This window comes from Ranitomeya imitator, chromosome 1 (genome assembly GCF_032444005.1).
Source record: "Ranitomeya imitator isolate aRanImi1 chromosome 1, aRanImi1.pri, whole genome shotgun sequence".
NCBI lineage: Eukaryota > Metazoa > Chordata > Amphibia > Anura > Dendrobatidae > Ranitomeya > Ranitomeya imitator.
The window spans coordinates 734,020,991-734,043,990 of NC_091282.1; the positions used below are offsets into that span (position 1 = coordinate 734,020,991).

Sequence of the window (23,000 nt, forward strand, 5' to 3'; positions counted from 1 at the left end):
GATAGAAGTAAAATCCAATACCCACCACACATGGAACCAGTGACCTGAGGAGTCTAAACCCTATACGAGGTGCAAAAACCCGGTCCCATAGGAGCCGGTCCAGGGCAAGATTCAAAAGGGCATGTGTACCCTGAAGGAGGAGAGGTGCGGGCAGCAGGCACCCAACACGTGTCGCCACGCAAAAGTGGCTTCGTCAGGGGTGATGCCTGCATGCCCAGCCCCTTGCTTAAATATAGAGTAATCGGTCACTTACCGAGAGCAGCTGTGTAGCAGCTGAGAGCGCCGCATGGAGTGATGGTGACGATGAGCCGGGCCCGGCATGTATGCAGTGCGCATGCGCCAGCGTCCTGGAGCGGATGTGTCTAGTCCGCTCCTGATCGTCATAGCAACATGTGCACTGCGCTTGCGCAGAATGTTCAGGGGGATAAAATGAGCACAGAAGATACTGGTGTAGCGGCGGTGCCACAATGGGGACACACACAAATAGGGTATACAGGACTACAACCATAATAAAGGCATGGACCCTAAAGGAAATGAGAACCATACGAAAATACAAATAAATAAATAAACCGCAAGCACAAATTATAAAGGGGGGATGGAATGAGCACAATAAAAAAAAAAAAAAGGAAAAAAGAATACCAGTGTAGCGACGGTGCCACAATGAGGCCACACATGCAAGGGTTATTATAGAATTATAGACCACAGCCATAACAAAGGCATTGGCCCAAAGGAAAAAGGCCATAAGAAAAAAATACACAAATAAATAAATAAACAATAAACTAAATCCCACATGCCCAACTGCATGGGCTAAATCCCATCCTAAGCATGGAGTGGAGCATGTCCTAATGGCACCAAAAATGGAGGCAGCTCGATAGACAAGGGACTGGATGTAAAATACCCCAAAAAAATAATAAATAAGAAGTAAAAACTATAAAGCAAAAAATAATGAAATAAAATAAAATAAAGGAAAAGAAGCGGCCTCCATGGTGTGGTAACTAATACCAAGACGAACAGAATGAAGGGCCCAAAAAATGGCAGAATACCATAAAGCCACCTGATCGAGACATCAGAGTCCAGAAGGAGACAACCCCCAAGAATCCAAAATGGGGCACCAATATAAGGGGATAAGGCAAACACCCCGAATGGGGTATATAAAAGGACGACAACTCCACACGAAACGCTGGCAAGGGTTCACTATGCAGAAAGAAACCACATCCAATACTAGTGCAACTTATTGTTTGTAAAAACCGGTGAATAGTAAATCTTCATTAATGCCCACAGGAATAACACAATTTAAATCAAATATCCACTTGGATTCCCGCTATAAAAGTTAAGGGTGACATTTCCTCCCCTAATGTTCATGTGCACCGCTTCAAGTCCCAGGACCTTTGTGCCAGCCCATTGTGAATCATGTTCGGCCAAGAAGTGCGCGGCCACAGAAGTCAGGGTTTTCCCTTTGAGCTTATCCCTTTTAGCCGTCGTGATGGTGGAAAGATGTTGCTGTATGCGTCTTCTTAGCTCCTGTGTAGTTTGACCCACATATACTTTAGGGCATGGGCATACCATCGCGTAAACCAAATTCCGGGACCTGCAATTGAAGTAGGCCTTGATGGGAGTCTGTGGAAACAAAGAGGGTACCATAATTCTTTCATTGCCACTGGTATAAGGACAAATACTACAATTGCCGCACGGGAAGGTGCCAGTCAATCTGCCCCCCCCTGCGGAGTTTTGTAACCGGACGCTGAAAATGACTGTGGCTTAGACAGTCCCTGAGGCTTCTAGCCCTCCTGGCGATAAGATTAGGTTGAGGGGCAATGTGGGGAAGCAGCTTGGACTCACTTTGTAAAATACCCCAATATTTTGATAAGATGCCCCGTAGGTCCTATACATGGGAATTTGGTCACCGACTACGACACATAGTACAATATAAATATGCATGTATTTTATATCACATTTTGTAATTACATCATTGTGCATTTATGGGAATTCCTGTAAATTATTTGCGCGGCACATTATCTATTGTATTATTGTTGCCTTTGCCCATCTTCTCTGCTGTGTCGTCTTTATGCCCATTGTGGTTCTGCTTTTAAATTTCTGTATGTTTTAATTTTATATCATGTTGTCAGTCTAATAAAAATAATATATTTATTTTATGTAAGCAATTGTAAACTCAATTCTTCATATGTTCATCCAACAGCTATTGATGATGTATGGGTACTAGTGATGAGCAAATGTGCTGGGATAAGGTGTTATCTGAGCATGCTCGTGTACTAACCCAGTGTCTTTGGCGTGCTCGAATTATAATGTCGAGTGCCCCGTGACTGCATGTCTTACGGCTGTTCGACACCGGTGCCGGGTCCTGAAAATGGCTCTCATCATTCTCCCTTGTTCTCCCGGTGATCAGTGCCAGCAGGGGAGAATAATTAGATATTCAAGTGATGACAGTGAGATCAGGCGGCAGCTGATAGGACTACTACTCCCATCAGTCTATGCCTGCTGCCGCTGTTATCAGTCGATTATAACTCTTATCATTCTCCCCTGCTCGCGCTGATTGCCGGCAGAGCAGGGGAGAATGATGAGAGCCGTCTTCAGCACCCGGCGTCGGGGAACAGCGCACAACAGTACCGCTGCTTCTCGGGCACTGGTACTTGTCACACTGATGACATCCCTGTGTCATATGTGTGTGGGACGTTTTGTGGCCCGTGCTTTTAAAAAAACTGACATGTCATCGTATTTTGCACAAGGACACACCTTCCGTGGAAACACACTGACATGTGCACAGAGCCATTCACTTGAATGGGTCTACATGTGTAAGTGTCTCGGGAACGTGTGAAAACTGTCACCACACGTACGGGACACACTGACATCTGAAAGAGGCCTTACTGTTTAATGGGTAAGAGAAGCTTGGGGAGATTTTTTATTTTTTGCATATAATAAAAACAGATGCCATATGAATGCGATGAGAAAAGCACGCATGGGTAAGAAAATAGGATCTAGAAATTGGATTCAAATTGCTTCTTTTTTTTGGGGGGGGGGTGTGTGGAAATGGACATTTAATGGAGGCATTAGGATAGAAGTATGATAGATGTGTGGTGTGTGCCATTAGTACCTGTAACTTCCGTATATAATTAGCACCATTTGGAGGTACAGCGTGGCCCTATAGACTTAAGTGTTAGAATTTGGCAGAACTCACATTTTTAATGAAGTGGTGATACACCTGTGTGCATGATTCCTTAGGTTAGTTGTGTGATCATAGTAATATGATACATGCGCTTATTGTCCATTTGTTATTTTATTGTGTTTTCTTTTGGTCCTTTTTAGATATTGCCATTTCACCGCATAAAAAATGAAACCGAATTCAAAGTTGTGATTCAGAAGAATGGGTCCTGATGTTCCTTTACTAAATGATTACAAGCAGGAATTCTTCTGGAAGCGTTTTCCACAAACCATTCTTGGCGGTCCCCGATTTAAGTTGGGTTACAGTGCACCTCCTTACATATACATCAACCAGGTGATCTTGTTTCTGACACCATGGGTCCTAGGCGGTGTGGGCACTGTGCTATACGAAGTCCATATCCTAGAGGACTACTATGCCGCCGCGCTCTCTACAGGACTGATGCTCATCGCCTCCTTCGTCATTCAATTATTAAACCAGGATGCCCGCAGGAAAACATCCACCATAGAAAGGCTACAGAATCAAAACACCCTCACAGATGAAGACGACTTTGACTTTTCGAGCTGCCTTGGCTCAGAGACTGTGAAATTCATCATACCCGGCAAGAAGTTTATAGCAAACCTGATCTTTCATTCCATCCTCGCTGGGGTTCTTTGTGGGCTGGGGACGTGGTATCTGATGCCGTATAGGATAAATTTGTTGTACGGAAACACCGGAGGAACGGTTATGATCTTTATTTTCGGCTGGATAACAATCTGCATTGGAGAATATTCTTTAATTATCAATTCGGCCACAGAGACGGCCACGTTTCATGCACAAGACACTTATGAAATCACGCCCCTTCTGCGACCCGTCTATATACTTGCTTTCATTGCCGTTGATCTTGTATACAGGTAAATTGTACTGATGGTGGAACAATTTTTTTTTTCTTTGCTCCGAAAGCAAACTATCATATTATTAGGGGTTAGATTAGTGAGTGGGGGAGAGCGGTCTGATTCCGGGCTTTTAGGTGCGTTCCACACTTCTGATAATGACACGTAAGCGGCACATGAGGAAAATACACCTGTCGATCATTAGTTTTCTCCCTCCAATCGGTCATGGCAAGAAACATCTTAAAGGAGTTGTCTAATGAAGATAACCACAGTGTATGCGCCTTACTTTGGCATATGAACATTGAAATTTCTTCTCTACAGTATGAGAGATCCGCTGCCAGACTCGTCTTTCCTCCTGGAGAAAAAAGGATTGGTTGTTAATATTCCGACACCCAGATCCTTCTCTGCTCCAATGTCTGGTGACAGTCAGGAGTCCTCCATACACATTAGATTGGTGGCTGAAATCGGCGACTTTGGACTTCTATTGACTAATGTGTATGGTTGTTTTAAAGGGAACCTGTCACCCCCACAATATCGAAGATGAGCTAAGCCCACCAGCATCAGGGGCTTATCTACAGCATTCTGGAATGCTGTAGATAAGCCCCCGATGTATCCTGAAAGATCAGAAAAAGAGGTTAGATTATACTCACCTTGGAGGGCGGTCCGGTCCGCCGCCTCCTATTTTCATAGGATGATGTCCTCTTCTTGTCTTCACTTTGCGGCTCCGGCGCAGGCGTACTTTGTCTGCCCTGTTGAGGGCAGAGCAAAGTACTGCAGTGCGCAGGTGCCGGGCCTCTCTGACCTTTCCTGGCGCCTGTGCACTTCAGTACTTTGCCCTCAACAGGGCAGATAAGTACACCTGTGCCGGAGCCGCAGCGTGAATACAAGAGGACGTCATTGTAAGAAGATGGGAGGCCCCGGACCGGACCGCGACGCCCATCAGACCGGACCACAGCGGGAACGCCCCTGGGCTTAGCTCATCTTCGATTTTGGGGGTGACAGGTTCCCTTTTAGGTCAGCATTAGACGAGTGTATGAAAAATTATGATTTTCACCCAGAAAAATTGATGGCCGACTTCAGACCGGTGACAGCTGAGGCATACCCATGTAACAGAGAAGATCGCTTATTCTTAGTAGTGGGAAATTCACATTTTCCAGAATGTTGTAAATAGCAATCAATAAAATGCTTTTTGCTCACAGGAAAAGGATTTAACTTTTATGCATGTAAAAAAGTGCAGCTTTCTAACTTGAACCGCTTAGGCTATGTGCACATGGTGCGTTTTGTTATGTATTTTCTCCACTTGGAAATGGGCCAAAAATGTTATGGAATCCTTATGCAAGCTAATTCAATGACAATCCTGAAGTGTTGCGCACATGATCAGTAATTTTCCTTAAGGCTATGTGCACACGTTGCGGATTTTTCGGCACCGTTTTTGCAAAATGCGCAGGTAAAACGCACTGTATTTTACCTTCGGATTTGCCCCAGATTTCCTGCGTTTTTTAACGGATTCCACCTGCGGTTTTACACCTGCGGATTCCTATTGAAGAACAGGTGTAAACCGCTGCGGAATCCACACAAAGAATTGACATGCTGCGGAAAATACAGCATTTCCGTGTGGTATTTTTTGCAGCATGTGCACTGCGGATTTTGTTTTCCATAGGTTTACATGGTACTGTAAACCGTATGGAAAATAGCTGCAATCCGCAGCCAAATCTGCAACGTGTGCACATAGCCTAAGTATTTGCAGTGCGTTTTTTTTTTGCCAGTGATGGCAAGAGCCGCTGATGGGAGACGTAGTCTCATCAGTCGGCACCTGTGTTCACACTTAAAGAAAAAAAACAAAAAAAACACACATGTAAAATAATTACATACATATAAAAAAAATATATATACTTGCCTAACACCAAATCCCTGATGCCCTTGTCTCCTAGAAATAGTGTAAAATAGTAAACCACCATATACTCACCTAATACAGGGCAAGTGGGAAGAGCGAGGTTAAGCGCCAGATTAGGTGCATCTTATAGATGCACTTTTTCTGAGGCGGCTGAGAGTTGATAGTGTTAGCCTGGGGGGGGGGCAATATCCATGACCCCTTCCTAGACTATTAATATCAGCCCGCAGCGGGATTATGTGGGCGCCCACACAATTTTTTTTCCCATTTTTTTTTTTTTTTTAAATTAAGAATTGCTGTTTGGTTACAGCTTAACATTCTTTTAATGCTCCTACATGTGATAAAAAAAAGGTAATCACGGCACTCCTGTGAATGGTGTCCAAGTAGGATCCTATCCAATGTAAATCTTGTAGAAAACTTGGCACTCAGGTAGATGTGAGTAGTTATCCTGAGTGTTCGTTTCTGCCTGTAACCCTGTGCACACTGCAATCTGTCTGACTGAGGAAGGTCTTTATAGCATCGAAACTTTTTTTATTTTTGGATTGCCTGCACAAAATAAAATTACCTCCACAACATCTACCTGAGTGCCAAGTTTTCTACAAGAATGCTCCTACATAGGCTGGTGACAATTTGTGTTTGTATGTGTTTTTGTGTTTACTTACACGCTTAGTAATGAGGGTGTCGGTCTGACACCTTTCCATTACTAAGCCTAGGGCTTGGTGTCAATGACAGCTGCTGACACCAAGCCCTAATCCCATTACTCTAATGCTACTGCATCGGAATGAAAAAAGGTGGTGTTGAACCAAAAAATTACATCACAAAACTTTTTTAATCTTTATTTAGCTAAAAAAAAAGCCTTCATTGCTGTACAAAAGCACATGCAAAAATGCAGCATTTTTGCCTCAGAGTTTTGCTGCCACAAGATGCAGAAACCTTGCAGAAATTTCTGCAAGCAAATACGGTACTGAACGGTCACACACATAGCCTTACTCTTTATTTTTCTCTTGTGTTTTTTTTCTATTTTTTTCTTTTAGCTTTTTATTCCTGATATGTTTTGTGTTTATAGATATGTCTTATTTCGCTTCAGATAATGCTTAATGTAATATAGTACTTTTTTTTTTTTTTTTTTGCAGATTTCTCACAACGGTACCAGCTTTAGTTTTGGTCAACAAAGTCTTACATATTGTCTTTTTGTTTTTGCCCTTTCTTTGGGCTCTGGGCATCCTTCCACCTCTTGATGCACTTCTTCTTTGGGGAATGGAGCAGATACTGGAATTTATTTTGGGAGGGTCACCGATGGCCGGTAATTTAAGGTATGGTATTTTTTTATTGTCCTACATAATATGGTGGTGACATGCAGGAATGAAAATGATTGGAACAACCTTTTTATGACGATCCTCTTCTGTTTTTAGTAGCTATATTAATTTTCTTGGCTACTTTTAACCAAATGTGAGGGAAAAAAATACAGTTCATATTTGGCTTGTGTGAATAGTCCTCTCTAGCTCTTTTCCGACATGGAACAAATTGTTGCATCCCATGGAAGGTGGTGGTGAATAGAGCAGGTTCAGTAGCAGAGCTCGCTTCACACACGGTGGGTGCCAGCTGTGTAACACAGCTGGCATCTGCCTCTAACAGCAGCAACCAGAGCAATCTCCAATCGCTGCTATCTAACCTTTTAGGCTATGTGCACACGTTGCGGATTAGGCTTAGGAATTTCTGGTACGGAATCTGTCTCTCCTGACAGAAAACGCACCTGCGGATTTGTCATGTTTTTTGTGCGGTTCCGCAGCATTTGTGCGTTTTTGCTGCGGTTTTCTTGCGGATTTGCTGCGTTTTTTTACCCCTGCGGTTTTCTATAATGGAATGGGTACAAAAACGCTGCAGATTCACAAAAAATAATTGACATGCTATTTCTTTTAAACCGCAGCGTTTCCGCAGTGGATTTTTCGCAAAGTATGCACAGCATTTTTTTGTCATTGATTTACATTGTACTGTAAATCAATTGCGGATCTGCAGCGTTTGCACTGCAAAAAACGCTGCAGATCCGCAGAGAATCTACAATGTGTGCACATACCCTCAAATGACGCTATCAGTCTGACAGTGTCACTTAAACGGCATGATCATGGTAAAAGCCGTCAAGGCTGATATGTTGGTATTTCTATGCGCTTCATATAAAACCATCAGTTTCTTTATCTAATGTAATACAGTAGTATTTCAGTATATGGAACAAACAACTTGGACTCGTAGAAGTTCTGTGTTATACGCCCAGTTGATTGAAGGGAAAATTTGCACCTCTATTACCGAGGGGGAGGGCATAATTTTGGAAAGGAGGAGCACAGAAGAAAAAAGAAACTGTTCCAGAATCAATGGAACATAACAAATTGGAGAATGGTGCTCAGTTTATATAAAATAAAAAATCCAGTCTAGTGATAGGTCCTCTTTAAAGGGACTCTGTCACCCCCTCCAGCCGTTATAAACTAAAAAAGCCACCTTGTGCAGCAGTAATGCTGCATTCTGACAAGGTGGCTCTTTTAGTTTTTGGTGCAGTTATTGCCAAAATAAAGCGTTTTATAATTTCGCCAAAATACCTTTCTTTAGACAGGGAGGCAGGTCTTAACCCCCCTGCTGGAAACGCCACAAGGTGGCTCTTTTAGTTTATAACGGCTGGAGGGGGTGACAGAATCCCTTTAAAAAGATGAGATTTAAAGTGGACATGAGATTTCTATAGATCCCATCCACTGTGCTGGAACTGTAAGGATGCTGTTTTTTTGTTTTAATTTTTGCACAGGGAAAATACACAGTATCAAAAAATCATTGTAAGAACGTAACCTAAAGTTGACCCATGCACAGTTGAAACCATAAGTTTTACATACACTATATAAAAAGGCACATATGCATGTTTTTCTCAATATTTGACATGAAGTCAGAATAAACCTTTCCCGTTTTAGGTCAATTAGGATTACCATCATTATTATTATTATTTTCCAAATGCCAGAATAATGAGAGAAAGAGAATATTTTAAGGCATTTTTATTACTTACTGCAAAATCAAAACTTTACATAGATTTCATTAGTATTTTGTACCATTGCCCTTAAACTGAAACGTTTGGAATATCCTTACACGAGCTTCTCACAATAGTTGGTCAGAATTTGGGTCCATTCTGCCTGACAAAACTGGTGTAACTGATCCAAGTTTTTAGGTCGCCTTTCTCACAGCTGACTTTTCCGCTTTGGACATATATTTTCTATAGGATTGAGATCAGGGCTTTGTGATGGCCACTCCAAAACATTGACTTTATCTTTAAGCCACTTTGTTACCATTTTGGCAATATGCTTCGGGTCATTGTCCATTTGGAAGACCCATTTCCGCCCAAGCTTTAACTTCCTGGCTGATGTCTTGAGATGTTGCTTCAGTATTGCCACATAATCTTCTTTTCTCAGTCACTCCTGCAGCAAAACAACCCCACAACATGATGCTGCCACCTCCTTATTTCACAGTTGGGATGGTGCTCTTAGCTGTCCAAGCTTCTCCTTTTTTCCAAACGTAACAATGGTCATTATGCCCAAAAAGTTCCATTTTAGTTTCATCAGAGCACAGGACATGGCTCCAAAAATTAAGGTTTTTGTTCTTGTGTGCATTTGCAAACATTAATCTGGCTTTTATGTTTCTTTGGAGTAATGGCTTTTTCCTGGCAGAGTGGCCTTTCAGGCCATGTTAATACAGTGCTCATTTCACTGTGGATATTGACACAGTCTTACCAGCTTCCGACATCATCTTCTTAAGGTTTTTTGCTTTTGTCCTTGGGTTCATATGCATATGTCAGACCAAAGCACGTTCATCTCTGGGACACAGAATCCGTCTCCTTCCTGAGCAGTATGATGGTTGAACATTCCCATCATGTTTGTACTTGCGTATAATTGATGAACAGACAATTGAGGCACCTTCAGGTAACTTGAAATCGTACCCAAAGATGAGCCAAACTTGTACAGGTCCACAACTCTCTTCCTGATGTCTTGGCTGATTTCTTGAGACTTTCCCGTGATGCTCTACAAAGCAGGGTGTTTCAGGTGTGCATTAACATACATCCACAGGTGTGTCTGTAATTACCGTATATACTCGAGTATAAGTCGACCCGAGTATAAGCCGACCCCCCCTAATTTTGCCACAAAAAACTGGGAAAACTTAATGACTCGAGTATAAGCCTAGGGTGGAAAATGCAGCAGCTACCCGTAAATTTCAAAAGTAAAAATAGATACCAATAAAAGTAAAATTAATTGAGACATCAGTAGGTTAAGTGTTTTTGAATATCCATATTGAATCAGGAGCCCCATATAATGCTCAATAAAGTTTGATGCTCCATATTAAAATATTCCCCATATAATCCTGCATAATGGCTAATAAGAGCCCCATAAGATGCTCCATAGAGCTATTTGCCCTATATAGTGCTGCACAAGCGTTATGGCCCCATAAGATGCTCCATACAGTCACTTGCCCCATATAGTGCTGCACAAGTGTTATGGCCCCATAAGATGCCCCAGTCACTTGCCCCTTATAGTGCTGCACAAGTGTTATGGCCCCATAAGATGCTCCGTACAGCCACTTGCCCCATATAGTGCTGCACAAGTGTTATGGCCCCATAAGATGCTCCGTACAGCCACTTGCCCCATATAGTGCTGCACAAGAGTTATGGGCCCATAAGATGCTTCGTACAGCCACTTGCTCCATATAGTGCTGCACAAGTGTTATGGCCCCATAAGATGCTCCGTACAGTCACTTGCCCCATATAGTGCTGCACAAACGTTATGGCCCCATAAGATGCTCCGTACAGCCACTTGCCCCATATAATGCTGCACAAGCGTTATGGCCCCATAAGATGTTGCATACAGACACTTGCCCCATATACTGCTGCACAAGCGTTATGGCCCCATAAGATGCTCTGTACAGTTACTTGTCCCATATAGTGCTGCACAAGTGTTATGGCCCCATAAGATGCTCCGTACAGTTACTTGCCCCATATGCTTTTGCTGCGATAAAAAAAAAAAAAAAATCACATACTCACCTCTCTTCGCACAGGACCCCGGCACTTTCAATATTTACCTTCTCCTCGTGTGGCTCCGTCTTCGGCACTGACGTTCAGCAGAGGGCGCGCACTGACTACGTCACAGTGCCCTCTGACCTGAGCGTCACAGCCAGAGGACGCTGAAGACGGAGCCGCACTGGAACGAGGAGAGGTAATTATCGCGCTGCGCTCCCCCTCCCCGTATACTTACCTACTGCTGGCGCTGTGTCCCTGCTTCTTCCACCGCTGCATCTTCTTCCTGTATTAAGCGGTCACAGTAACCGCTCATTACAGTAGTGAATATGCGGCTGGGAGGTGGAGCCGCATATTCATTACTGTAATGAGCGGTACCATGTGACCGCTCAGTACAGGAAGAATCTGCAGTGCTGGAAGAAGCAGGGACGTCCAGGGACCGCGCTGGGAGTAGGTGAGTATAATTACACAGCCCCCGATCCCCCTCCCCTGCCGACCCCTGGGTATAACTCGAGTATAAGCCGAGAGGGGGACTTTCAGCCCAAAAAAATGGGCTGAAAATCTCGGCTTATATTCGAGTATATACGGTAACTCAGATGTTGCAGAAAAACCTATCTGAAGCTTCCAAACACATGACCTCATCATATGGGCAATTCAGAATTGTTTAAAGGCTTAGTAATCTTAGTGTATGTAAACTTTTGACTTTGCAGTAAGTAATAAAAATATCTTCACATTCTCTCTCTCTCGCTCTGATTATTCTGACATTTGGCAAATATTAATAATTATGGTAATCCTAATTAACCTATAACGGGAAAGGTTTATTCTCATTTCATGTCAAATATTGAGAAAAACATGCATACGTGTCTTTTTATACAGTGTATGTAAACTTCTGGCTTCAACTGTATATTAGGAGGAAAAGGACCCCTTAGGTCACTCGGACCTTTATTGATGTGTTTTGGACGTTTTGATTTTTTTGTTTTGTAATCACGCTGTTCTCTGTACTTTTGCAGGTTGCTCATCATGTTCGTAGTATCCGTTGGGGTAACCATATCAGCGTACTTCATACCAAACTCCATCGGTCTGGTTCTGTTCATTGCCGGACTCGGCTTTATTCTCAGTCTTAATTTAGCAGAAATAGGAATTGTTCTCAGACATCGTGTGAAGAAATGGAAGGGATCCACAGAGAACTATGATACCTTCTCCTGGAAGATGACCTGGAAGGAACCGGCAATGTACTGCGTCATCCTGACGTTGGTTCTGCTGGAGTCCAGCTTGTTACATCACTACTGCATTTCCACTTTTTCCTTGCAAAGTCCTCAGGCCATTGTCGGATATTGTCTCATTATACTTTTAGCTTTTTTATGGATTCTCAAAGAAATTCAAGGTGCTTATATATTGGGGATTGTAAGGAATCCCTTTTTTCAGAACGATATCCGGATGTTAAATGTCTTCATGAAGAAGCAAAGCAGATTACAGAAAGCTGCTCTTGTAAGGAGAATTGTGCTCATGCTGGGTAAGTAGGAGAAAAAATACAAAGGCATTAGATCATCAAGAATAGAAAGAATTGCATCAGTGGCAGATTTTGCTTTTAATCCCTAATTGTGTAGATCTGCATGCCCCCAAAGCTTTAGGGGCCATATGGGAGAATTGATAATATCTTTTTTTTTTCAGTTGCTGGTGAAGCCTTGACTACCTGGCATGGGCAACTACCAGCTGCAATAGTTGCTAGTTGTAATATTTCCTACATACACCTGGGTGGATCATGGCAATGCCGCCGGGCTATCGTGCGCTCATGCAGCAAACTAGAAAAGGGCAGCAAAGTCTCTTGAACAACACTTTGCAAGTAAAGCACCCCAAAACACTTTGGATTGCTATTTCTCCACCATACATATTACCTCGTCTGACTTTAGTCTAATATGTAAAAGGACTGTAGTGAAATATGTGTATGTATGGATGTATGACCAGCAGTAAATTAACATCTGTCCTAAAGGTACCGTCACACTAGACGATATCGCTAGCGATCCGTGACGTTGCAGCGTCCTCGCTAGCGATATCGTCCAGTGTGACAGGCAGCAGCGATCAGGCCCCTGCTGTGCTGTCGCTGGTCGGGGAAGAAAGTCCAGAACTTTATTTGGTCGCTGGATTCCCCGCAGACATCGCTGAATCGGCGTGTGTGACACCGATTCAGCGATGTCTTCGCTGGTAACCAGGGTAAACATCGGGTAACTAAGCGCAGGGCCGCGCTTAGTAACCCGATGTTTACCCTGGTTACCATCCTAAAAGTAAAAAAACAAACACTACATACTTACCTAACGCTGTCTGTCCTCCAGCGCTGTGCTCTGCTCTCCTCCTGTACTGGCTGTGAGCGCCGGGCAGCCGGAAAGCAGAGCGGTGACGTCACCGCTCTGCTTTCCGGCTGCCCGGCGCTCACAGCCAGACCAGAGAAGCTGAGCGCCGAGGACAGACAGCGGTAGGTAAGTATGTAGCGTTTGTTTTTTTACTTTTTAGGATGGTAACCAGGGTAAACATCGGGTTACTAAGCGCGGCCCTGCGCTTAGTTACCCGATGTTTACCCTGGTTACCGGCATCGTTGGTCGCTGGAGAGCGGTCTGTGTGACAGCTCTCCAGCGACCAAACAGCGACGCTGCAGCGATCCGGATCGTTGTCGGTATCGCTGCAGCGTCGCTTAGTGTGACGGTACCTTTAGACTGCAGCTCTCACAAAGGTCATGACCTATGTTTTCCTGAGTAGGTAGTCTCCTGGTCTCCAGTCACCCCAGGGGGGATTTCCTGAACACACACAGAATTGGAAACATTTCACACCTCCTAGTGCCTTTGATGGGAAGATGCCAAATTGCAGCCTGACACTATATTTACTCTGAGAAAGAAAGTTTACAGGAATAGTGTTCAAAGAAAAATAATGTATTCATTGGTAAAATAGCCAGGATCCAGTCAGAAACCAAGGATTAGAATATTAACCTGAGAGGCTGGTCTAGACATCTCACCCCCAGGCTTTACACATAGAAAGATGTTCACAGATTGAGGGGCAGCCAATCTGATTTGAGCCATTCCATATTCATCCCCCCCTCAGAGAGCAGAATGCTCTGCAAGTTTTCTCCCTTTATTTTTAAAACTGTTTTGCATATTTGTATGTCATTTTTATTTCCATGTTTTTATATCGTTTATTGTAAGCACTGTACCTTTTCTATTAAAGCGTAACATTTTAATAAGTTTGAACCTTGTATGCTCTAAAGAATCCATAGCCTTAGAGTATGTGACCCTGCTCATTGGCAGACAGTAGTAGTAATATTTCCGGGACTCAACGCCTGTGTGTTCGGTGAGTAATGACAACGTGTATGAGTGGGGTGCATGGTGTGATTTATGCTCCCATTGCAGTATAGGACAGAGGCTGAATGCTGGACTGAGTGAGAGGAGATAGATTAACCTTTGCAGGAGCAACCCCCAGTCACGTGCTGAGAAGCAGGTACGTGACAAGGACCTTTAGTTTTGGGGGCATGAAGATCTCCGTTAAAAACTAAATTGCTTTCTATCACTTTCCTAAAATGAATTTTGGATTGATAATTATGTGCAATATTAATTTTCTTTTTAATTTATTTCAGTCTCTCCTTTCGCAATGGTCGCTTACCTCTCTCTAGACACTTCACTGTATAACCTGCACTCTGTATCAGTCTGCATTGGATTCACAAGGGCTTACAGGATGGTAATATACTATTTTGTCTACTCGTTGAAAGTGCCTTTTAAATGTGACATGTAGTATTTAACCCCTTTCTAACCTCGGACGCGATAGTACATACGAGGTCAGATCCCCTCCTTTGATGCGGGCTCCGGTGGTGAGCCCGCATCAAAGCCAGGACATGTCAGCTGTTTTGTATAGCTGACATGTGCCCGCAATAGCGGCGGGTGGAATCACGATTCACCTGCCGCTATTAACTAGTTAAATGCCGCTGTCAAACACTGACAGCGGCATTTAACTGGCGCTTCCGGCCATCAGACCAGCAATGAGCGCATCCCTGATCCCGTCACGTGATCGGGGGTCAGCGATGCGTCAGCATGACAACCAGAGGTCTCCTTGAGACCTCTATGGTTGTTGATGCCGGATTGCTATGAGCGCCACCCTGTGGTCGGTGCTCATAGCAATGCAGCAATTCTACTACATAGGAGCGATCTGAGCTTCGCTTCTATGTAGCAGAGGTGATCGAGTTGTGCCAGCTTCTAGCCTCCCATGGAGACTATTGAAGCATGGCAAAAGTAAAAAAAAAATGTTTTAAAAAAATATGAAAAGAAAAGTTACAATCACCCCCCTTTTGCCCCACTCAAAATAAAAAAAATAAAAAATACACATATTTGGTATCGCCGCGTTCAGAATCGCTCGATCTATAAAAAAAAAAAAAAAGGATTAACCTGATCGCTAAAAGGCGTAGCGAGAAAAAAATTTGAAACGCCAGAATTAGGTTTTCTCTATCCCCATGATGGCACCACGGAGAGAGGGGTCCGCCCCCAGGGACAGGAAACCTACAGATGAAAAAGGGCGTACCTCTCTCCCACATCAGTTGGTTTCCTGTTCCTGACGGGGAACCTACAGCACGTACCTGAAGGATTCTTCGTGGGATTCCAGGGAGCTGGCCGGTCGGTTCCTGACAGGGGGCGCCCTGTCACAGCTGGGTCCAGCAGGTTTTCTCCCCCCTTTTCTTCCGACCCTAAAGCACCACCACGGGGGTCGGCGGGCCCTATGGGTGAGTGTTGCGGGGGGAGGCAGTGAAGAGGATCGAGCCTGCCTTCCCCAGTAGAAAAAAAAAAAAGGGGGAGGAAAGAGGCAGGTGACGGCGGTCACCGATACAGCCTCTGTACCTCTAATCGGTACATGGAGGTAGCGGCGGCTACGCTACCATAGCAGGCGCAGGAGCGCTAGAGCGCGCAAAAGCGCCTCAGGTCACCGCTGGATACCGCCGCCCAAACCAGAAGTACGGGCAAGGGCGGAACGATAGAACGCGCGCACAGGCGTCCCCGATAATAACTTCCCTATAGGATGCCTGTGCCGCGAACCGGAAGTGACGCGCGCGCATGCGCAGATGACCGCTTCTGCCGGCGGCAAGTTTAAAAAACAGCGTTCTCTATGGAGGAAGCGTGGGAAACCCTCTCTTTGGTGAAAACGCAGAGCGGAACCACTATGAGCGGTAAAGAGCAGCAAGAGGCACAGGAATGTGCACAATCATCACCTGAGCAAGTACTGCGTCCGCGCTCACAGCATCAGCGCAAGGGAAACGCTTCATCCCAGCAGCGCAGCAGCAGCGGACGCTCAGGGTCACAACGCAGCCGTGTCTCTGGGAAAAATACGCGGCCGGCGACGAATCCAGTGGATACAGTCCCGAGGCCAGAGACGGTATCTCTTAGTCGTAAGGGGTGAGTGATCTACGTGAAAGTAATAATGTAATACGAGATTACTTTTTTCTCCTAGGGAAGAAAATGTACAGACAATACAAAAGTCAGTGTCCATGATGAAAGGGGCAGCAGCTTTTTTGGCGGATGCTTCGGTGGACTCAGCAAGATTAGCAGCCAGGTCGGCTTCTTTCTCAAACGCCGCAAGACGCGCCCTGTGGCTAAAGTGCTGGCCGGGGGACCTGCAGACAAAGACCAAGCTATGCTCAATACCTTGCGAAGGTGAATTCCTGTTTGGATCAACGTTAGACGACATCCTCGACAAAGCAGGAGATAAAAAGAAATCTTTCCCCGGGTTCCCCAACCAGTCAAATAGGCGCTCCTTTCGGAACAGAAAGTTCATGCGGAGAAGACCTCCAAAAGGAAATAAAGACGGATGGGAAGACAGAAGAAACAAAAACAGGGGCTTCTTGTTCAACAACCCCCCCCCTCCAGATAATAAAAAATCCCAATGAAGGTACTCCCCGGGTCGGAGGGAGACTAGCCGAGTTTCTTCCAGCCTGGGAAAGAATTTCAAACAGTCCTTGGATTCTAGGTATTATACGAGAAGGCCTCAAATTCAAATTTCGTATCCCTCCTGGCAACTCCTTCATGGTAACGCCTCAAAAACAATCACACGAACAGTCAGCTCTCCAGAAGGAGATTCTGAACCTAATCCAGAAAGATGTATTGCAAGAAGTCCCATACCAGGAAAGAGGCACGGGTTTCTATTCTCCTCTCTTCCTTCGCAAAAAAACGGACGGATCGTACAGAACGATCATAAATCTCAAAAAACTAAACAGTTTCCTGGAGATACAACATTTCAAAATGGAGACAATAAAATCTTGCGTGAGAATACTCTTTCCCTTGTGTTTCATGACTGTTCTAGATTTACGAGACGCATATTACCATGTGCCCATCCACAGAGATTATCAAAAATATCTCAGACTGGCAGTGAATATCCAGGGGGAAGTAAAACACTTCCAATTCCGGGCTCTCCCCTTCGGGATAGCCATCGCTCCTCGGGTATTCACGAAAATAATGTCAGAGGTAATGGCCCACATACGGGAACAGAATATCTTAATAGTTCCCTATCTGGACGACCTCGTGGTAGGGAACTCATTTCAACACTGCGAACAACAGTTGAATCTGGTCATTGCTTCTCTGTCGTGTCTAGGGTGGCTGCTAAACATACCCAAGTCCAAAATGGTGCCATCCCAGGTACAGGAGTACTTAGGGATAGTCCTAGACTCGATCACGCAGACATGCTATCTTCCTCAGGAGAAGGTTCAAAAAATGACACAGGCAGTGTTACAGCTGACGGCATCCCCAGTCACTACTCTGAGGAGAGCAATGTCCCTTCTGGGCTCTATGACTGCCTGTATCCCGGCAGTACAGTGGGCACAACGTCATTCCCGGGATCTACAATGGGAGACTTTAAATTTAGGCATATCTCTGCACGGAAATTTAGACAGGCAGTTAAGTATATCTCCAAACACGATACACTCCCTAGCATGGTGGGCAGACCCAGGGAATTTAACCAAAGGGATTCCTTGGGCGCTACCGACGGAGAAGATTCTAACCACGGATGCAAGCCCCTGGGGCTGGGGAGCACATATAGGCGATCAAGTGGCACAGGGGAGTTGGAACAAAAGTCAAGAGCTAGACTCTTCCAACATGAAAGAACTGCTAGCGGTAAAACTGGCCCTAACACACTTTCTATATCTCCTTCACGGTCATCAAGTAAAAGTCTTTTCGGACAACCAGGTAGTGGTTGCATACCTAAACCACCAAGGGGGAACCAGGTGTCGAGCTCTGATGGAGGTAACCCAATCCATCTTCCACATAGCGGAACACAGTCTAAAGTCCTTGACAGCTCTCCACTTAAAAGGCTCCGAAAACCAAACTGCAGACTTCCTGAGCAGAACATGCTTAAAGCAGGGGGAGTGGGAACTAAACCAGTCGGTCTTCGATCAAATCGTGAATCTCTGGGGTCTACCAGAAATAGACCTATTCGCGAACAGCCAAAACTGCAAAGTAAAAACATTCTGCTCAATCGACCCTCGGGGGAACCCTGTAGCTCTAGACGCACTGACAATTCCTTGGAACTATCATCTCGCCTATGCGTTCCCTCCAATGTCGCTCATCCCCTTAGTGTTGAGGAAAATTCGGGAGGAGGGAGCCACAGTGATACTAATAGCGCCATTCTGGCCCCGCAGAATATGGTTTTCTTGGCTAAGAAAAATGTCCATATCAAGTCCATGGGTTCTACCAGACACCCCGAAACTTCTGTCCCAGGGTCCAGTATTTCACCCCAATGTAAAAAATTTACACATGACAGCATGGCTTTTGAAAGGAGGCTGCTAAGGGACAAAGGGTTCTCTCCTAACTTGGTGTCCACTCTTTTACAGAGTAGAAAACCCGTAACCACTAAAATATATGGGAAAGTCTGGAAAAAATTTATGTCAGTATCAGGGGCAGACCCGTCCGGGGAGATCCCAATAGAGAAAATCCTTGAGTTCTTACAGAAAGGTCTGGAAAGAGGTTTGGCTACAAGCACTCTAAAGGTTCAGGTAGCAGCCTTGGGAGCACTGTATAATTATGATTTGGCCAGAAATCGGTGGGTCATGCGATTTATTAAAGCCTCATCTAGGTCCAGACCCATTCCCCTCCACAACTCTCCTCCATGGGATCTAAACCTCGTACTAAACGCTCTAACCAAACCTCCCTTTGAGCCCCTGACAGAAATTCCCTTAAAGATCTTATCTCTAAAAACCACACTCCTAGTGGCCCTAACCTCAGCTCGTCGTGTCAGCGATATACAAGTGTTATCTTCATGCCAGCCCTTTACTCAGATACTTGATGACAGAGTCATTCTAAAAACTGACCCGGCTTATCTCCCTAAAATAGCGTCACAGTTTCATAGAACGCAAGAAATTTCTTTACCCTCCTTTTGTCCCAACCCTAAAAATGAGGGGGAAAAGACACTGCATACCCTAGATGTAAAAAGATGTCTGGTCCAATATCTATCAGCCACTAGGGAGTGCAGGAAGGATAGGGCTCTGTTTGTCTGCTTCCAGAGTCCACGGAAGGGACAAAAAGCATCGAAAGCCACCTTAGCGAGATGGATAAGAGACGCCATCGCCCTATCTTACTTATCCTGTGGGACAGCCATCCCAGAGAATATAAAGGCTCATTCGACCAGAGCAGTGGCATCATCCTGGGCGGAGAGAGCTGGCGCTTCAATACAACAGATATGTAGAGCGGCCACTTGGTCTTCCCAGTCTACATTTTTCAAGCATTACCGCTTAGACTTGACCTCCTCTGATCCTACCTTTGGGCGAAGGGTTCTAGAGGCAGTGGTCCCTCCCTAAGAGCTCTATCTATTCAAATCTCTCCGTGGTGCCATCATGGGGATAGAGAAAATGGTAGTTACCTGACGATAACAGTATTTCTCTGATCCCATGATGGCACCCGTATATTCCCTCCCTTTTTCACACACAGGTGTGCACTTGATAATGTACTAGTAATTAATTTTAGTCACGGTGCCTCTGTTAAGTTAAATAGGTTAAGTTTAATTTGTGCAAATATTGAGTTGCAGCTGAAGTTCTGTATAAGGCTCTGTAATCCAACTGATGTGGGCGAGAGGTACGCCCTTTTTCAGCTGTAGGTTTCCTGTCCCTGGGGGCGGACCCCTCTCTCCGTGGTGCCATCATGGGATCAGAGAAATACCGTTAACGGCAGGTAACTACCATTTTTTTTCGGTCGCCGCGACTTTACATTAAAATGCAATAACGGGCAATCAAAAGAACGTATCTGCACCAAAATAGTATAATTAAAAACGTCATCTCAACGCACAAAAAATAAGCCCTCACCCGACCCCAGATCACGAAAAATGGAAACGCTACTGCCGGTATCGGACAATGGCACATTATTATTATTATTTTTTTTAATCTTTTTTTATTTTATTTTTTTAGCAAAGTTTGGAATTTTTTTTACCACCTAGATAAAAATAACCTAAACATGCTTGGTGTCTATGAAATCGTAATGACCTGGAGAATCAAAATGGCAGGTCAATTTTAGCATTTCGTGTACCTAGCAAAAAAGCCAAACAAAAAACCAGTGTGGCATTGCACGTTTTTTGCAATTTCACCGCACTTGGAATTTTTTCCCGTTTTCTAGTACACGACATGCTAAAGCCAATGATGTCGTTCAAAAGCACAGCTCGTCCCGCAAAAAATAAGCCCTCACATGGCCATACTGACGGAAAAATAAAAAAGTTAAGTCTCTGGTAAGGAGAGGAGCGAAAAAATGAAAGGGGTTAAAATAAAATCTCTCCTTAACCCCTTTCTGACATTGGACGTACTATTCCGTTGAGGTGGGGTGGGCCCGTATGACCACTGACTGGATAGTACGTCATAGCGATCGGCCGCGCTCACGGGGGGAGCGCGGCCGATTGTCAGCTGCCTATCGCAGCTGACATCCGGCACTATGTGCCAGGAGTGGTCACGGACCGTTCCCGGCACTTTAACCCCTGACACACTGCGATCAAACATGATCGCAGTGTGCTGGCGGCATAGGGAAGCATCGTGCAGGGAGGGGCGCTCCCTGCGGGCTTCCCTGAGACCCCCGCAGCAATGCGATGTGATCGCGTTGCTGCGAGGGTCTCTTACCTCCTCCTTGTAGGCCCGGATCCAAGATGGCCACGGCATCCAGATCCTGCAGGGAGGTGGCTTCACTGCGCCTGCTCAGAGCAGGCGCCGGGAAGCATGGGAAAAGTGCACAGCAAAGTGTCAGATCAGCGATCTTACACTATAACATGATGCCCCCACTGGGGCAATGTTATAGTGTAAAAAAAAAAAATATTCCAATGTGTAAAAATAATTTTAAAAAAATTCCCCCCCAAAAATATTGTTCCTATAAATACATTTCTTTATCTAAATAATAAAAAAAACCAATAAAAGTACACATATTTAGTATCGCCGCGTCCGTAACTACCCCACCTATAAAACTATATCACTAGTTAACCCCTTCAGTGAACACCGTAAAAAAAAAAAAAAACGAAGTAAAAAAACAACGCTTTATTCTCATACCGCCAAACAAAAAGTGGAATAACACGCGATCAAAAAGACGGATATAAATAACCATGGTACCGCTGAAAACGTCATCTTGTCCCGCAAAAAACGAGCCGCCATACAGCATCATCAGCGAAAAAATAAAAAAATTATCGTCCTCAGAATAAAGCGATGCAAAAATAATTATTTGTTCTATAAAATAGTTTTTATCGTATAAAAGCGCCAAAACACAAAAAATTATATACATGAGGTATCGCTGTAATCGTACTGACACGAAGAATTAAACTGCTTTATCAAATTTACCAAACGCGGAACGGTATAAACGCCTCCACCAAAAGAAATTCATGAATAGCTGGTTTTTGGTCATTCTGCCTCACAAAAATCGGAATAAAAAGCGATTAAAAAATGTCACGTGCCCGAAAATGTTACCAATAAAAACGTCAACTCGTCTTGCAAAAAACAAGACCTCACATGACTTAGTGGACTCAAATATGGAAAAATTATAGCTCTCAAAATGTGGTAACGCAAAAAATATTTTTTGCAATAAAAAGCGTCTTTTAGTGTGTGACGGCTGCCAATCATAAAAATCCGCTAAAAAACCCGCTATAAAAGTAAATCAAACCCCCCTTCATCACCCCCTTAGTTGGTGAAAAATTAAAAAATTAAAAAAATGTATTTATTTCCATTTTCCCATTAGGGTTAGGGCTAGGGTTAGGGCTGGGGCTAGGGTTAAGGCTACAGTTAGGGTTGGGGCTAAACTTAGGGTTAGGGTTTGGATTACATTTACGGTTGGGAATAGGGTTGGGATTAGGGTTAGGGGTGTGTCTGGGTTAGAGGTGTGGTTAGGGTTACCATTGGGATTAGGGTTAGGGGTGTGTTTGGATTAGGGTTTCAGTTATAATTGGGGGGTTTCCACTGTTTAGGCACATCAGGGGCTCTCCAAACGCGACATGGCGTCCGATCTCAATGGGGGCTAAATATAATTTTTGTGGGGAAAAAAAAGATTTAATTTCACGGCTCTGCATTATAAACTGTATATAAATCAGGAGGGCGCATGGAAGTTCATTAAAAAAATAAACATAACTTTATTAAATAAGACACATAAATACATACAACTGTCACATATTGACAGCGTAGACACAGACACAACAAGTAAAAGACACCAGAAAAAGTTGGGTCTACCGCATACAAATAGTAAACATAACACCAAACAATAAGGTATAGTAAGGTGCTGGTAAGAAGAAATCCCCACTAACGTCTCCCAATAGTCCAAGTCTCATATAAAGTCAATTCAGAGTATAATGTATAGGTAGTCGGAGACTCTCACCCACACTAAGTGCCTAGCATGAGCCACTATAAACGTAAAGGGGGGGGAGAGGGATAAAAAGGGGGGACTGTATTCTCACCTTACTGCGGGTAGGCCACTTAACACGCCCCGACGCGCGTTTCGCCTCGCTTTCTCAAGGGGATAGTATGCTCTATTAGTGCCCATCACACCCTTTATATAGTGTGCAGATTAA

The 23,000-nt window shown here is 44.3% G+C and overlaps 1 protein-coding gene across 5 annotated transcripts in view; it reads left to right on the forward strand.

The window, feature by feature from the left end:
- PCNX4 (pecanex 4) overlaps positions 1-23,000 on the forward strand; it is a 108,492-nt gene that overhangs the window by 20,617 nt on the left and 64,875 nt on the right. For all 5 annotated transcript variants that reach the window (XM_069733514.1, XM_069733542.1, XM_069733551.1 and 2 more), the window contains 4 exons: positions 3,322-4,068; positions 7,072-7,251; positions 11,981-12,483; positions 14,590-14,690. In XM_069733514.1, the coding sequence (XP_069589615.1) occupies positions 3,380-4,068; positions 7,072-7,251; positions 11,981-12,483; positions 14,590-14,690 (1,473 nt within the window). In that variant the 5' untranslated portion in view covers positions 3,322-3,379. The remainder of the gene's footprint in view (positions 1-3,321; positions 4,069-7,071; positions 7,252-11,980; positions 12,484-14,589; positions 14,691-23,000) is intronic.